Source organism: Sorghum bicolor, chromosome 1 (assembly GCF_000003195.3).
Source record: "Sorghum bicolor cultivar BTx623 chromosome 1, Sorghum_bicolor_NCBIv3, whole genome shotgun sequence".
Taxonomy (NCBI): domain Eukaryota; kingdom Viridiplantae; phylum Streptophyta; class Magnoliopsida; order Poales; family Poaceae; genus Sorghum; species Sorghum bicolor.
The window spans coordinates 10,500,214-10,512,363 of record NC_012870.2 but is presented as its reverse complement, the minus strand read 5'-3'; the positions used below and the strand labels follow the sequence as shown (position 1 = coordinate 10,512,363).

General features: G+C 45.9%; 1 protein-coding gene across 8 annotated transcripts; it reads right to left on the bottom strand.

The window, feature by feature from the left end:
* On the bottom strand, window positions 3,435-6,257 carry LOC110431915. Of its 8 annotated transcripts, none has more exons than XR_002449389.1 (5): window positions 5,974-6,257; window positions 5,735-5,898; window positions 4,945-5,045; window positions 4,795-4,861; window positions 3,435-3,762 (listed from the first exon to the last, which is right to left on the bottom strand). XR_002449389.1 is itself a non-coding variant. In XM_021451720.1 (5 exons), the coding sequence occupies exons 1-4, from the start codon at window positions 6,226-6,228 to the stop codon at window positions 4,366-4,368; spliced, it is 552 nt and encodes a 183-aa protein (XP_021307395.1). In that variant the 5' UTR covers window positions 6,229-6,257; the 3' UTR covers window positions 3,435-3,762; window positions 4,333-4,365. The 8 variants fall into 8 exon arrangements, 4 of the variants coding, with proteins under 4 accessions (XP_021307395.1, XP_021307397.1, XP_021307393.1 ...); XR_002449390.1 differs by adding an exon at window positions 4,333-4,431 and having other exon boundaries at window positions 4,945-5,893; window positions 5,974-6,226; XR_002449391.1 differs by lacking the exon at window positions 5,735-5,898 and adding an exon at window positions 4,333-4,431 and having other exon boundaries at window positions 5,974-6,225.

Genomic DNA, 12,150 nt, shown 5'->3' with positions numbered 1-12,150 from the left:
GCTCCGGGGGAGCACGAGAGGGACAACGCGGACGAGCCGAAGACCCCTGCCGCTGGCTCTGCTACACCAGCTGCGGCAGTTGAGATCGGCGACCCGGTGGAGTTTGCCTCGCCGCTGGAGGGAGATGAAGACCGCGTTGATGCTTGGCACGATGATGAGCCCCTGCGCTATCGCATGGTGGCTAACATCATCAGCAATGCTTCTACACCGCCACCACCGCCGCGCCTCTTCCCTGAAGTCCATCTGACTCATGCGGGAGAACCGGCGAACTTCGACCAGGCCAAGGACGATCCTGCCTGGCGCGCGGCTATGGAGCAGGAGCTCAAGTCTGTGGAGCAGAACCACACCTAGGAGCTAGCAACGCTCCCGGCTGGCCACCGGCCCATTACCCTCAAATGGGTGTACAAGCTCAAGAAGGATGAGCGGGGCGCGCGCGCGGCTATGGAGCAGGAGCTCAAGTCTGTGGAGCAGAACCACACCTAGGAGCTAGCAACGCTCCCGGCTGGCCACCGGCCCATTACCCTCAAATGGGTGTACAAGCTCAAGAAGGATGAGCGGGGCGCGGTGATCAAGCACAAGGCGCGTCTGGTGGCGCGCGGGTTCGTCCAGCAAGAAGGGATTGACTACGATGATTCCTTTGCACCAGTGGCGCGCATGGAATCAGTCAGAGTTCTCCTCGCACTGGCAGCCCAGGAAGGATGGCCTGTCCACCACATGGACGTGAAGTCCGCCTTCCTCAACGGCGATCTCAAGGAAGAAGTCTACGTGCGGCAGCCGCCGGGCTTCGCCGTCGCCGGGGAAGAAGACAAGGTCTACCGCCTACACAAGGCTCTGTACGGTCTGCGCCAGGCGCCTCGAGCCTGGAACGAGAAGCTGGACTCAACACTCAAGGAGATGGGGTTTCAGCAGAGTTCTCACGAGGCTGCCATGTACCGGCGGAGCAGTGGGCGGGCAATTCTGCTCGTTGGCGTCTACGTCGACGACCTGATCATCACCGGCACCAACGAGAAGGAAGTGGCGGCGTTCAAGGCTCACATGATGAAGGCATTTGAGATGAGCGACCTCGGGCTGCTGAGCTTCTATCTTGGTGTCGAGGTCCGCCAGTCAACTTCTGGGATCTATCTCCGGCAGACACACTACGCCGAGAGGATTCTGGAGCTTGGAGGCATGGAGGGCTGCAACCTTGCAGCAACTCCCATGGAAGAAAGGTTGAAGCTCAGTCGCTTCAGTACTGCTGAGGTAGTGGATCCTACCCACTACCGGCGGTTGGTTGGCAGTCTGCGTTATCTGGTTCACACCAGGCCGGACATTGCTTTCGCCGTCGGCTTTGTCAGCAGATTCATGGAGAAGCCCACCATGGAGCACCTCGCAGCCGTGAAGCGCATTCTGAGGTACCTCGCCGGGACGCTGGACTACGGGCTGCACTTCACCAGAGCTCCTGGCAGTGCACGGTTCATTGGCTATTGTGACAGTGACCTTGGTGTGACATTGATACAAGCAAGAGTACCACTGGAGTTCTCTTCTTTCTTGGTCAGTGTCTGGTGTCCTGGCAGTCTATCAAGCAGAGAGTAGTGGCATTCTCTAGTTGTGAAGCAGAGTATGTGGCTGCTACTACTGCTGCTACACAAGCTATGTGGCTGTCAAGATTGCTGGCTGAGTTACTTGGAAGATCTGTGGATATTGTTGAGCTGAAGGTCGACAGCAAGTCTGCATTGGCCTTAGCAAAGAACCCTGTCTTCCATGAGCGCAGCAAACACATCAGAATCAAGTACCATTTCATTCGAAGCTGCTTGGAGGATGACAGCATCAAGGCAGAGCATATCTCAACAGGTGATCAGCAGGCTGACATCCTTACCAAGGCATTGGGCAAGACCAAGTTTGAAGAGCTTAGGGGAAGAATCGGTCTGGAGGCAATCACAGCAAAGGAGATCAAGACCAAGGGGGAGAACTGATAGCAGTTGGTCATGTATCTAGCATAGCAGGGCCTAAGTATTGCTCATTGCAGTTTTGTTTTTTTTTTCTGTTTTCAGTTGTGTGGCTGTAATAGGCTTGCTTGGGGGTCAAGAAGATAGGACCCTTGGCAGCCAAGTTAACTAGGAATCTACTCTAGAATATGCCTATCCAAGAGGTGGCCCTCAGCCTATAAGAGCTGGAGATTGGGCAAGGGTTTTGTAACTGAGATACAATTTTGCAATTCAATCAAAAGGCCATAGCAGGCAAACTGCCCTCTGGCTGTTGCCAGATCAATCTCGTCTTCATCTATTGTCCAACACACATAATCAGCGGTTGCGCCCTTGGCCAGCAATTCTAGGAAAAGCTTGGAACGACAGCCATGGTGGGAACCAGTGTAAGTAACATACACAGAACGCCGCCGCCGAATGGGGTCCCCGAGGAGTTCTCAGCCTTCATCGCCTTGTCATGCTGGCAGCTATGGAAGGCAAGAAATGCAACGATCTTCATAGAATAAAGGCACAACATTGCACAAGTGTTTGCGGCCTGCGAAGCTACGGCAGAACAATGGTGCTTCAGATTTCCAAGAAAAAAAAAAAGAGGCACATTGTTGATCGATGGTGTCAGGTTTTCGAATCTGCAAGACAAGGATGAGTAATGATTAATTTTGACCTGCATCTAACATCACCATCTGTGTGATGATTTGTAAGCAAATACCCTGTAAAATTTCATAACGGGACAGTTTTGGGCCAATATATATGAATCAGGTGGGAAACACCTCCCCCCTTGAATTTCAAAAAAAAAAAAAGAGCAGTCCACTTCCATATGTAAAATGGCAAAGGAGCAATACACAAAGTCTCCTTTGGTTGTAATCTTGTTTGTAATACATGTAAATAAATTTGTAATTATACTTGCTATTCAATAAAACATGAACGAATAGTGTACTTGTACAGCTGTGTTGTAGCATTCAGTACTAATTTTTTTGAGGGAATGCATTCAGTACTAATTAGTAGTTGGGTATGCAATAGACTACGTAACAATTAATTAAAGGTCCAGGCACAAAGCAGCAGTGCACTAACTAATAAAAAAAAAGGGGGGGGAGGGGGGGAGGTGGTACTTTGCTGCTGCTGACTGCTGGTTGAAGCAGTCTTGATGGATCTATACCAAAATCTGTAGCCAATGGGATCCACAGCCACTACAGCATGACCTTTTATACAAGGCATTTAAAAGTGCCTTTAAAAGTGTTCAAAATGCCTTCAAAGACCTTTTTGGACATTTTCAAGAATGCCGGCTATAAACTGGACTTAAAAGGTCTTTTGAGGCATTTTTCAAAATGCCTTTAAATATCAACATATAAAGGCATTTTCTAGCTGCCTACAATACTTTTTAAAGGCATTTTCTATAAGCCTTCAAACATTTATGAAGGCGTTATTAAAAATGCCTCCAAAACCAACTCATACATGGAGAAATTTGCTAGTAATTAATATTAAAACAGCACAATCCATCGAGACGTTAAACAATGAAAGCACAAGTTAATAGCACAATCCAAACATTGGCATATATACACAGTTATATTTGTAAATAAACATAATTAATAAGGCTGAAAATAATCAAATATCATCTTCCATTATGTTTGGTACTCGAACACAGATTTCTCCAAGCTGGTTCAGAGGCAGATGCTTCATTGTCTTTGCATCAACAAATTTTGCTTCAACTCCTGAGACAAGTGCTCCAGCCTCCAGTTCAACCAAACTGATGGGCATGGCCCTTCTGCAGGTACTCCAGAGATATTATCCAGCAAGAGGAGCACCCCTGAGTTTATAAGTAACATCGTTGTCATCATCACTCTCGATAAAAAAAATGGCAGCAAAACTACAAAGACAATCATAAAGAAGTAAACCATTTTCCAGCATTTTGAACAGCATGGGGACTATATGTCTGGTCTAAAGGTAAAACAGATGCACTCCAACAAATATTGTACATGTTCAATGCAGTTAGCACTGTGTTGTTTTAGTAATCACCTAAACCTGTCACAATTCTAAATACAGTGCTTCCGCAGCTCATTAGCTTGCAGAACGTTACCATTGTTCTTTACGATCACAACTGAGCACACCATTCAATTCCTAAATTTTATTTTCTTGTTGGCATACCAAAACCTAGCATCTGTTCCAAATCAACATGTCAAAATATGCCACATTGAGCCTAGGTGGTACTAGTACTACTCCTCTCTAGTATCTTTCTCCCCACATCTCAAATAAGTGCATTTCTAGAATTTTTGATAACATCAGTGCCACATGGAAATTACATATTTATTCATATCAAAAGCTATCTAAGCATATAATGATTGCACTTTGAAAGTAGAGAAAGAAAAGAGATGCTTACTTATATATATGTGCAGGTACTGTTATAAGTACATTAATCCAGACATAGAAGACATTCTTCAGTGTATGAATGTGCTACCATGTTAATGGTTATAGTCCACTGCAGTGAGCCAAATAAAATTAGAAACAGAGGAAAAGACAGAGAGGCAAAGAACCTACCAACAAAACCAGACATATAGTCCCCATGCTAATGAGCTGCGGAAGCACTGTATTTAGAATTGTGACAGGTTTAAATGGAAAAGGTCAAAATAACCAAAGAAAACAAAATAGAAGAAAATAGAGAATCATAGAAAGGAACATTTAAATGGGAAAGGAGATGTCAGCCAGACATGCTGAGTTGTATAAAGTAATAGGAAACTAATGATTAAAAAACCTTTTCTATTTACTAAAATGTATTGTTCTATCAGGCTAATTAACTCCATAAATTATGGGATTATGATCATTTAGAAATTATTAAATTTACCTTTTCTCCATTGTGGACCTTAGTGATGACCTGCAGCAAATTACCTGTTGTGTACCTTATTGAGAACCTGCAGCAGGAAAAGTGTAACATAATATTAAAGGGATTAAACTGGATGGACAAGATGACAAAATGAATTAGGAGCTGTCTAACATAATATTAAACGGCGTGGCACGACGCAGAATTGAGGGAGGAGAGGAGCAGGGGGCGCGGTCAGGAGGGGGAAGGGAAAGCCCACGACGCTAATCAGACAACTGCAGAAGACAAATGGATTGCACAACATGAACCTTGGATGACTTGCTTACTTTTTTTTCTTCATGAGACCATTTACATTTAGCAAGTGAACTGAATAAACCAAAAGCATAGATCTGAAAGCCCTTAGAAGCTAATTGTAGAGTACACTGATACAGAAATGGGAAATGGCAATAACAACACAAAAGTAGAGGCTACTGTCCTGCAAAGCAACTAAAAAGAAAAACAGCTCAAAGTGCAAGAAAGCTACAATCAGATACATGTCCTGCATTAATAATTTAATAGACCGGAAAATTATTGGATTGTATTTTTAGTTGGAGGCACAAAATTATATAGTTCCAAGAATGATTATGATTATTATGTAGTATATAAGTGTATAACAATAATCCAATATCCTTATATCCATAAAAGCATAAGCTTGCAGGGCATTTTATAGGTAATGTTCTATGAAACCAGATTAAATGCTTAGATTCGCATAACATTTTAGTGGCAGAAATAAGATAGTTTAAATTATTTGTGGATTTAATCTGTAGGAAAAACCATATGATGTATCTCTAAAATTCAAAGAGGCCACTGGAAATGAAATGTATCTGCAAATCAAGTGCAAACTTAGCAGTTTATGCGAAGGGAGGTGGTGGTGATTGATAGGAGGCACGGTGCTGGTACTGATGGTGGAGATGCAGTGGAGGACCTCCTCATCGGCGGGCTCACGAACCCAACAATCTCGCCGCCATGCCGCCTCCTCGTAGCCGTGCCGATCGACGCAGCCAGTCGCCTCCACGCAGCCACGCCATCCTCCCCACGATGCCCGGCGCAGCCGCACCACCTCCCCACGGTCCCGTCGGCCTCGCTGCACTAGATCGGAGTTGGGAGAGACAGGGAGAGAGGAGAAAAGCTCACCGGAACCCTAGATCTAGGAGGAGGGCCTACCTCGTCTGGGCCGCCGTGCCACAGGATCCGAACCGCCACCACGCCGGAGTTGCCGCACCAGGGTCTGTCCGTGCCAGCGTTGCCGTGCCTGGGGTCGCCGTGCTGGGCCACCGCGCCGAGGGCCTCCCGCCGCCGTCCATCGCACGGTGGGCGTGGTGGAGCGCAGGGAGGAGTGCGGTGGGGCGTGGTGGGCGGGCAGTGGGGCGCTCGTCTGGAGGACGTGAGATATTGGGAGGGAGAGTCGGAGAGACACATAAGTGTGAATAAAGACCAGCACGAGTGCTCGTTTCCTACATAGGAGTACGCACAACAAAGGCATTTTGAAACGCCTCAAATGGTTGTAAAAATTTAAGGCGTTTTTGATAAAATGCCTCTAAAGATTGTAGTTATTTAAGGCATTTTTTAGTTTTGCCTTTAAAAATATAGTTTTAGAGGCATTTTAAGAGAAATGCCTTTATATAGTAATAAATTAAGGCACTTTAAAAAAATGCCTTTAACAAAATGCCTCCTATAATGGGACGTGCTGTAGTGAGCACTTCTCCAAATATGAGACACCAAAAGAATAAAAGTATACCCTGGAGCTTGATATTGTTGGCAAACTAATAACTATGTTAAGCAACTTGAGTACAGAATGAGAGGCATGGGGATTAAAGAACCTGGTTAGCTTGAAGAAACCCTTGGCTGTCGTTGGCTGACAACAATCTGCAGAGAAATCAAGGCAAGGCAGCAATTATACAGTACTCTATCTAAATGTTGAAGTAAAGAGCCAACTTTGAAGAAACAATGCAAAGCCGAATATAATCCAGTCCAAAGACAGGGAGCTGCATAACCTGTTATCAAAGACCTGGTGAACAATAGGAGGATGGCTAGTTTCTTGAAACAGGGCCCCTAGGGGGTGCTGAAATTCCAGACAAATGCTAGTCAGAGTCAGGGTTAAAAGAATAATTAAAAAAAACTTTATAGAGAGGCCTAGCCTTCTGAACTATGCCTGAAGAATCAGGTGTATTGCAATTATGCACAGGAGAAAAATTTCAGATTAGGAATTTGTTGGATACTCAAAATCGCCATTTATAAGTTTGCCGTTGATGATCCAGATCTAGGTGCAACTGTGAGGTATCATGAGAGAGAGATGAATGGCTCATTCTATCCAGTCTCCTCCTCACAGACTGCTCTTAAATATCTAGCAAAAGTAAAAATGATAATCATATTTGCATCGGGTTCTTTTCCGCGACACTGCACATTAAGCAATGCGCTCTAGCTCTTACAATATCAGATATACTAAAAATAAAGGAATGGGGATTCATGTGGATGATGAAAAACAAGTACGGGCTGAAATAACAATAAGGCCTGTGGACCAGGGATTGGATTGGATTTCAGCTCACTAGCAAGTTTATCTCACCTTGCCATGATTCAGTGTGGATCGATCGAGTCAGCGGAGTTGGATCGTAATGCAAGTGAGGAGGGGGCGATCCGCCCGCCGATGCAGAGCGGCAGAGGAGGCAGGTGTGGCTGTGGCGTGGCGGCGAGACGACTCCGAAACGGGACCGGAAGCGCCGCAGATCGAGGTCGAGGTCGTAAGGAAGAAGCGTGGGCTGAGCAGGCGGCCGGAGAATGAATTAATGTTTAGACCTCCGCTCCGATGATCCGATCCCGGTGGTTGCCAGCTCATTGGCCACGAACACCAATTTAGCGCGAGTCGATCGGCCGGCGTCCACGGAACGCGCCGCTGGCCGTCTGGTTTTTACCTTTTTGGTAGCTGAGCCGGCCGGTGCATGAGCCCTGACCGGCCCTCGCGTCGGCCGTCCGGGGTTTTGGACTGGGCGCTCAGCTGTGCGGGCTGCAACGCGTGCGTGCGCGCTCCGCCCTCGAACCGACACGACGGTGTGTGTGTTGGGGGTGCACCTGTACTGTCAAAATATTGATGAATCCTCGATCCAGTCACTAATCACCTGGATAATACTGACGCGTGGATGCTAGCGACGAAACCGTGACTCACATATTGCTTGCCCCAAATGCAATAAACAGCCTACGAACTGACAGGCTCAGTTCTATGTCAAAGCACTTCAGCACCCTGTGTACAGGAAATTTCAGAAGCAATAGCGGCAAGGTTGCAACTGAAAAGCCATCAAAATCACAAGCGCTTGTGCCCTGGACTTTTACAAGTCCACCAAAACGATTCGAAGCCAGCAGCAAGTTCACCGCCGTTTTCCGGCGAGTTTTGGTCTTTTGGATGGAAGACCCGCCCGGCCCAAAACATGATTTGTATGTCATGCGCCCGGCCTGTGGCCTAGTTTACCATATTTACACATCCAAACTACTCGTTACTCGACCTGTGAGTTTCACGGCTACAAAAGCGCCGGTGACGGTTCTTGCAAGGCCAGCTTCAGCAGTAGAACATGAACTACTGCTTGACGCTCTCTATCACCTTTTGGCAGCTGCTTCACCGGAACAGCGGAATCTTGCCGGCGAGAGCTCACCACAGAAGACGATCCCTGGTCGGAGAGGCCATCATCCAAGTAGTGGCGCCCACGGAAAGCCGCCAGGTGTAAGTAGTATGGTGGGAGACCTGTATGCAACAACACATGCAACTCTCAATTGGTCATCCGTGAGCTAAAAAGAAACAACATACAGAACATGGAGAATATAACAGTAACTTCAAACAGTATTAAAGTAGTAATTTACAAACCAATTGCTCAGTGGCGAAGCTAGAGCAAATTAGAGAGGGTGCACTTAGCTTGTGGGTGCATAGATATCTTTTGTAGGGGTACATATATGGTGAAATTTTAGACCTAAACACTGTTTTTAGAATTTCTGGGAGGTGCATTTGCACCCCCTAATAACCACATAGCTTCGCCCCTGCAATTGCTGACCTATAGACTGATTGCGTGCATCGTAACATACCTGAAAGAAAGTCAGATCACGGTCCAGGTCAATGGCCACAATTCGGACGGTGAAAATGTACCAATTTTGGTAAGGATCACAAGTGGTAAAAACTGCTTACGTGTACCACAGTTTGTAGGGCCTTGTTTACTTCCAAAAATTTTTACAAAATTGAAATAGTAGTACTTTCGTTTGTATTTGACAAATATTGTCCAATTGTGGACTAACTAGGCTCAAAAGATTTGTCTCGTCAATTCCGACCAAACTGTGCAATTAATTTTTATTTTCATCTATATTTAATACTTCATGCATATGTCTAAAGATTCGATGTGACGAGGAATTTGAAAAATTTTGCAAAATTTTTAGCGAACTAAACAAGGCCCAGGTCAATGTCTGCAGTGCATCGGCAGTGGAATGGTTTTCGTCAAAAGAACATGGTAGTGTGTTGGCCAGCTTGTTCCCTGCCAAAAGTGCAAAATGAGTAAACCACAAACATTGAGCAGAGAATTTGTTCCTGAAGTATCCATCTGTTCACCTGAATGCCAGAGTGACTACAAAGGTAGAAGTCCAATTCACTTGGATGACATATCTTCGTGTCAACAATAGTTCCTAAGAAACAAATAACATTATTAGCCAGAAAGAATAAGACTGCAAACGAGAGCTGCATATATATGGTTCATCACAAAGAGAACTAGTCATGTGCCATAGCCCATAGCAAATCTATTTTACCTGGCAAAACATTTCCACAGCGATCTTTCTGTCCAGGTGCATGATTATCATCAGGGAAAAAGCCATGTGTGATGCCGCTATTGCACCACAACGAACGTAAGTGGACGAAGGTAACCCTCTTCTAAGCTGGCACACGCCACAGTTTGGAGAATACATCAAACGAGAACAATATTGTGAAGAAAAGCACCTTTCGGATTGCATCCACTTCATAAAGCAAGACCTGGCTAAACTGCCCCTCACTGACACCATCTCTGCAAGTCAAGGAAACAAGTAAAATGAGTTCTACTCTCAGTTTTCAGGTGCACAATATCAATTAACTCCAGGACTGCTTCCCAAGTATAAAAGGTGTAGCTGTTGAGATATGTACAAGCCGACAAGGAGATCCTAAATAACCATATACTCCCTCCATACCCGAAATTCTTGACGTTTAGGACATGATTGTGGTAACCAAGGAGTGATTAATTAAAGGGTATTTTTCTTCCTTTGCCCTTATTAAATAGAACTGCGGGTACATTATTTTCAAGAAAGCTTTGTAGTTCAGTTGGCTAGTGTGGCAAGGTGTTAACCTTGAGATCTCGGGTTCAAAGCCTTGTAGGCTCTTTTTTTTAATGGAGCGCTTCGATTTCTGCATGCACGGGCGGCGCCTCAAGTCTCCTGGTACGGATTTTTTGGGTATGGAGGGAGTATGTAGTTATATAGTTAAAAAGTTAAGTAAACTGATCTAGACTACCACATGTAAACAATGCACTACCATGAGGAAAAATGGTGGGTGCTCTGTCTTTTCATGCAAGAAAACAGGATTTCACACCGCATTTGACGAGCGCACAAGTGCACAACGTAAAGGAAGAGGGGGCATGAAACAACGGGGATTAGGAAAACACATCGAGATGGAGGCGGTGAGCGGCGGCGTGGGGGGAGAGGGGGTGAACTCAGGGTGACAGAAGGCGAGCGTAGATCTCGTGTTTGCCGCGGGAGGCGGCGAGGTTCCACACACTCGTGGCGGCGCTAGTAATGGAGGCGGCGGCGACGATATGAGATTGTGCTCGCAATGGCCGCGGTGCGTCGATGCCCAGCGGGACATGGGTTGCCGCTAGGATTACGCGGGTCGAACATTTCAGCCCACTCGGTCTAAGTGTGTTAAGTTTTAGCCTCATGTGGGCTGGTGGTGCAGGCAGCCCAGCGGTTTGGCGTGGTTGCCCGCTCCACCTTTGCATCTTTAGTTACTGGCAGTAAATTTTGTCGTCTGTTATATTAAATATTTAGATATGTGTATAAAATACTAAATGTAAATTATTTACGAAACTAAAAATATGGTTAGAGAATAATTTGTAAGATAAATTTTTTAAATTTAATTAGTTCGTAATTAAACACTAATTATAAAAAAATGAAAATGCATATGTTAAACTTTAACGATCGCAATCCCAACCAAACATCGCGCGGAGGAGCTGGGGCTCGACTTGGCTCGGCGTGGCCTCTGGCGCTTTGGGAAATGGGGACGGACGGAGGGAAAGCGGAAGCGCGACGCGCCGGCGTTTCAACTGCTGGACCAACCCGCGCCAAGACGCAGGAGGAGGCGCCACGCCAGCCAGGCCAGCAATTCGCTGCAAGGGAAGCGAGTGGAGTCCCTCGCGTACCCCCTTTCACCTTTTGCACACTCTCTGGTGCCAGCCAGCCCTGACGGTAAACCATGCAGCGGCCGTTCACATGCATGGCCCCACGTCTCAGAGGGAGTACAGTACGTTCATCGGTACATGGAAGTCGGCGGGAGCGGGGAAGGGATAGGCATGCGCGGCATGGCCACTGTTGTCCTGGCACTGTCTGTGTCTGGGGTCTGGGTGTGCACGGCGACAGGATGCTTATGTGACTGATTGATCCAACAGATGGAACGGAGGCGGCAGAAGATCCGGGAAACGTGAGCCACGGTCTTTGGCCGCTGTGGTCACGCAACCGGTGTCTGGTGACGAGCTCCGTTGCATTACACGCAAAATTCAAAAAAAAAAAAAGATTCCTCATCTTAATATATTTATCTTGCAGTTTTCAGACGAGCTATGTAATTTACTTTTTTATTAGTTTCTAAAACCTCTGCCGACATCTTTTCGATACATTTGATGTGACACCCAAAAATTTTTCAATCCACAGTCTAAGGCCTTGTTTAGTTCGCAAAAATTTTCAAGATTCTCCGTTACATCGAATCTTTGGTCGCATGCATGGAGCCTTAAATATAGACGAAAATAAAAACTAACTACACGGTTTACCTGTAATTTGTGAGATGAATCTTTTGAGTTTAGTTACTCCGTAATTGGACAATGTTTGTCAAATAAAAACGAAATGCTACAGTAGCCAAAAATAAAAAAATTTGCGAACTAAGCAGGGCAGGCCAACCAGTTTTCGAATTTCGAATGATCATGCACTGGGCCTGGGATGAGACTTGAGAGAGAGAGAGAGAGGAGGAGGAGGCGGGGGAGGAGACTTGAGACAGAGAGGAGGCGGTTACTCACTGTTCAGCAATGAATTTGGGAATAGTGTTCTCACTAATTTTTTGTTTCGATTAGTTTCCATCTATTTTTT